The sequence below is a fragment of the Chaetura pelagica genome, unplaced genomic scaffold (genome assembly GCF_000747805.2).
Source record: "Chaetura pelagica isolate M959 unplaced genomic scaffold, ChaPel_1.0 scaffold3, whole genome shotgun sequence".
NCBI lineage: Eukaryota > Metazoa > Chordata > Aves > Apodiformes > Apodidae > Chaetura > Chaetura pelagica.
The window spans coordinates 5387731-5392945 of NW_009952974.1; the positions used below are offsets into that span (position 1 = coordinate 5387731).

At 44.5% G+C, this 5215-nt stretch overlaps 1 protein-coding gene across 6 annotated transcripts in view; it reads right to left on the reverse strand.

The window, feature by feature from the left end:
* Nucleotides 1-5215, reverse strand: part of BIN1 (bridging integrator 1) — a 92784-nt gene that overhangs the window by 40812 nt on the left and 46757 nt on the right. For all 6 annotated transcript variants that reach the window (XM_009996054.1, XM_009996052.1, XM_009996053.1 and 3 more), the window contains exon 5: nt 4272-4367. In XM_009996054.1, coding sequence (XP_009994356.1) covers nt 4272-4367 — 96 coding nt within the window. The remainder of the gene's footprint in view (nt 1-4271; nt 4368-5215) is intronic.

Here is a 5215-nt window from a genome sequence, read left to right on the forward strand (position 1 = left end):
TCCTGCTGTGGATCCTGTTGGAGCTAAGAAAAATTCAGGGGAATTTTTCCAGTCCCTCAAGTGAAGATTTCCAAAGATGTTAGAATTTAACAAAAAATCACACATGCATGCTGAAATTAAAAGTCTTATCTCCATAAATCATCTTTAATTATCATAGCAATGCCAGTATTCCAGGAAAAGAAGAATTTTCACTTTTGTGGAAAAGACAAAAATAGAAAGCCATTACCACAACAACCAAAAACAACTGAAATATTCTCTAAGTTACATAAGGCTGGGATTTTTTTGACTGACACTCTCAAGAACACCAGTTCCTTGTGTGAAGCCAAACTACACTTTTATAAACTGCAGCAACCTTCAACACGAGTACTTATTCCTACTAGCTGAAAAAACAGACTTGACTTCAGCAACTCTCACTGCTCTGGAGAAAGGAGGATGATGCATTCAGCTTAATCACCCTTAAAAACATATTGACCTTTTTAAATTCATATCACTGCAAGTCCATTTTAAACAAATAAATTCTTGAGAAATATATCCACATTTTATTGTAGAAACCAACTGAAAGCCAAATTCTTACTCATTTTATGAAGGGATGCAGAGGCAAATAGTGCTCTCTTAAAAGCGTTACCTAATTTGTGCACAAAATTGCTTTAACTTCCCATTTTCAAAGCATTATCTGGAGACTCTCTAAAGGACACTACCAGTAAGCACTTTAGTGGCCGATTCAGAAGACAGAAAGGATCCATGTGAGCTTCAGAGCCTAACACCTTGAATTTTGGTGAAATGTGGCTGGACCCAATATTTGGCTCCTTTTTCAAAATCCCACTGTAAAACCTCAGCAGGACCTCAGCAGAATTAAAAAAGTTACTAAGCATGGAAGAAACATGACACCCTGAGGTAACCCAATGCACAGCTGACAAGGCTGGTAAAATGTGATTTGGACTGAAGCAGTGCAGAAGTTAAAGTCTGTACTGAGCCTGAAATAAAACCTCCTGCTTGGGAAGCCACACACAAACCTTTTCACTGCTGAGGCACATGGCATCACACTACAGGGAGCAATCAGCTCTACAGCCTTGAGAGGGTGAAAAGAAACAGCCAGCCTCTTCACTATTCCCAACTTCAGACTTCCAGGGACAGGAGAGGCTGGAAAAATGAAGCAAAACCAAGAAGCCACAGGAGACAAGGACATTGCTCTTCAGGACTCCTTCTACAAGCCTGTGACCTGCCCTACATTGATACAGCACAATCCTCCTGAAGCAACAAATCTTGACAAACGTTTTAAGACACATGTGGTGGGGAAAGGGCTGTTTTCACTGGGAAGAAGCCAAGTTGATACTTCCCATATGGTGTGATCATTAATAGCATGTCTATATGGTGAAGACATTTCCTGCATAACCTCCTCAAAATGTACAGAGATAACAGTGGGGGAAGGGAAACAACACTATTCAAAACCAGGTCCTCAGATCCTAACCAGCAAGGAGGGCCTTGTTGAAGCAGTGGTGGTCAATGGCAGCCTTGGCTGCAGTGATCATGAGATGGTGGAGTTCAGGATCCTGTGTGGAAGGAACAAAATACCCAGCAGGACCAGAACCCTGGACTTCCACAGGGCAAACTTTGGTCTCCTCAATCAACTGTTAAGGGAAATCCTCATGGGACAGGGTGCTAGAAGATAAAGGAGCTCAAGATAGCTGGTCAACATTCAAGGACCACTTCTTGCAAGCACAGGATCAGAGCGTCCCAATGGTTAGGAAATCTAGTAAGGGTGCTAGGAGACCTGCATGGTTAAAGAAGGAACTACTGGGCAAACTTAAGTGGAAAAGGAAAATCTACAGATCATGGAAGGAGGGGCTGGTCACGTGGGAGGAATATAGGACTGTTGTCAGAGGATGTAGGGAGGCAATTAGGAAAGCTAAGGCCTCCTTGGAACTTAACCTTGCAAGTCAGGTTAAGGATAATAGAAAGGGCTTTTTCAAATACATAGCTAGCAAAACTAGCACTAGAGGCAATATTGGCCCATTGAGGAATGAGGTGGGAGCCCTGGTGACAGAGGATATAAAGAAGGCAGAGGTGCTGAATGCCTTCTTTGCCTCTGTCTTCACTCCTGCAGGGTCTCCCTATGAGCCCCAGATTCATATAGCCCCAGAAGAAGTCAAGATAGAGGAAGAGTTTGACATGGTAGATGAGGATTGGGTTAGGGATCAGTTGAGTAATCTGGACATCCATAAATCAATGGGTCCAGATGGAATGCACCCAAGGGTGCTGAGGGAGCTGGCGGAGGTCATTGCTAGGCCACTCTCCATCATCTTCAGTAAATCATGGGCAACAGGTGAGGTGCCTGAGGACTGGAGGATAGCAAATGTCACTCCAGTCTACAAGAAGGGCAAGAAGGAGGACCCGGGTAACTATAGACCGGTCAGCCTCACCTCCATCCCTGGAAAGGTGATGGAACAACTTGTTCTTGTCACTATCTCCAGGCACATCAAGGACATGGGGGTCATCAAGAGCAGTCAACATGGTTTTATCAAGGGTAAATCATGTTTGACTAACCTCATAGCCTTCTATGAGGAAATTACTAGGTGGATAGATGATGGTAGAGCGGTAGATGTGGTTTATCTTGATTTCAGTAAAGCATTTGACACCGTCTCCCACAGCATCCTTGTAGAAAAGTTGATCAGGTATGGGTTTGGTGATCAGGAAGTGAGGTGGATTAGGAACTGGTTGAAAGGAAGGAGTCAGAGAGTTGTAGTCAATGGGGCAGAATCTGGTTGGAGGTGTGTGACTAGTGGAGTCCCACAGGGGTCGGTACTGGGACCGGTGTTGTTCAACATCTTCATCAACGACCTGGATGAGGGTATAGAATGTACCCTCAGCAAGTTTGCTGATGACACTAAGCTGGGAGGAGTGGCTGACACACCAGAAGGCTGTGCTGCCATTCAGAGAGACTTAGATAGGTTGGAGAGTTGGGCGGGGAGAAACATGATGAAATTCAACAAGGGGAAGTGCAGAGTTTTACATTTGGGGAAGAACAACACCATGTCCCAGTACAGGTTGGGGGCTGAACTGCTGGAGAGTAGTGTAGGTGAAAGAGACCTGGGGGTCCTGGTAGACAGGAGGATGACCATGAGCCAGCAATGTGCCCTTGTGGCCAAGAAGGCCAATGGCATCCTGGGGTGCATTAGAAAGGGTGTGGTTAGTAGGTCAAGAGAGGTTCTCCTCCCCCTCTATTCTGCATTGGTGAGGCCACATCTGGAGTATTGTGTCCAGTTCTGGGCCCCTCAGTTCAAAAAGGACAGGGAACTGCTCGAAAGAGTCCAGCGCAGAGCTACGAAGATGATTAGGGGAGTGGAACATCTCCCTTATGAGGAAAGGCTGAGGGAGCTGGGTCTCTTTAGCTTGGAGAAAAGGAGACTGAGGGGTGACCTCATCAATGTTTACAAATATGTAAGGGGTGAGTGTCAGGGGGACGGAGTTAGGCTTTTCTCAGTGATGACCAGTGATAGGACAAGGGGTAATGGGTGTAAATTGGAGCATAGGAAGTTCAAGGTGAATATCCGAAAAAATTTTTTTACTGTAAGAGTGACAGAGCACTGGAACAGACTGCCCAGGGAGGTTGTGGAGTCTCCCTCACTGGAGACATTCAAAACCCACCTGGATGAGTTCCTGTGTGATGTACTCTAGGTGACCCTGCTCTGGCAGGGGGGTTGGACTAGATGATCTCTCGAGGTCCCTTCCAGCCCTAAGATTCTATGATTCTATGATTCTATGATCCTATCTCCCAAAAAAAAAAAAGACACAAAACCAGCATTCCCCCTTCTATGCAAAGCACTGGTTATATGCACAGTGGACTTCAGGGAAGACACAAATTTGCCTTCCATTCCAGCCTCTACCTATAAAGCATATTTGCCACTCACTACTTCCTCAAGGCTTTGTACTTAGAAAGAAGTTTAGAAAGACAAAGAACTGAAAAGAGATTGAAAGCTTGAATTATTGCTGACACTGCCCTCATGCATCATAATACAATAGGGAACTTTATAGATGCTCCTGTTTCACACTTAGGTTTTCTCTTCAGCATCGATTCTTCACTCGCATTTCAAGCCCAAAAGGAGTACATAGCATCTTCACCTGACCCAGAGCTGCAGTGATCTTGGCTGCTCTAAAAGGAGAGCTTGCAGCAGCACAGCACACACATCCTCCTAAAGAAGACGGGGATACAAAAAATTGATTCTTATGAGGCTTCATTTGCTGTGACTCAAAAGGTTTAAAGAGAATCTTACTTTAATATCTGGAAATTGGCCAAGATAGGTATCCATGGTCAGAAGCGCCTGATCCACCAGCTTCTGATGGAAATCCGTCCAGAGGAGATCATTGTTCTGAAAAACAAAAGTAACGAGCTAACAATTAAGAACAGAGCCCTGCATTTCTGTTCTTCTTCACGAGTACTACAGCCAACAATTTCAGTGCTCCAGAGCTCTTAAGAAATAGTAATTTCTTCAGAAAAAACTAAGGAGCAGGTAAATGAGCAGAAAGGAGAGGTCACGACAGATGTAGATAGAGAGAAGAAAGCCTGATGTTGCTAATTCAGGTGATCTCTCCAAGGATACAGTGCCCTTCGTGAACCTTCCTTTAGGGCCTTTCTTTCCCCCTCATAGTGCTAACCCAAGTCCGTACAATGGAAGGGAAGAAGAAGGTCAGGCTGGCTTTACCTCCTTCTCCCAGTAGACACAAAAATGAGACACCTGACACCATAAGGCACCATTTTCTGCTTTTTGTTACCACACAACGAACGATATCTGTGGTGGTCCTGCTTTGACAGGAGAGTTGGACTCCAAAATCTCCAGAAGTCCATTTCAACCCTTACCATTCTGTCATTCTGTGACTAACAGAAAGCTATTCCAGCCATATTCAGCCCTCACACCACCTGCCTCCACAGACCAATGGAAGTCACACCCAAGGTTTGTGCTCTAATCTGTGCATGCTTTATCCTAGATCTTATCTCAGACACAGTAACTTCCCATCAAAACCTTGGTTTAGGTGAAAATTGCCCCTCTCTCCAGTTTTTCCACTTGAACCAAGGTTTTTGACTAAACTACTCCGAAAAAGGTTGGATTTTTTTTTTAATAGCAGTTTTATCCCACCTCTCTTTTTCGTGAAAAAGAAAAAAGAGAGAAATATAAAACAAAGGCATAAAAGGGGGAGGGAGGCAGCTGGAAGCATTCCT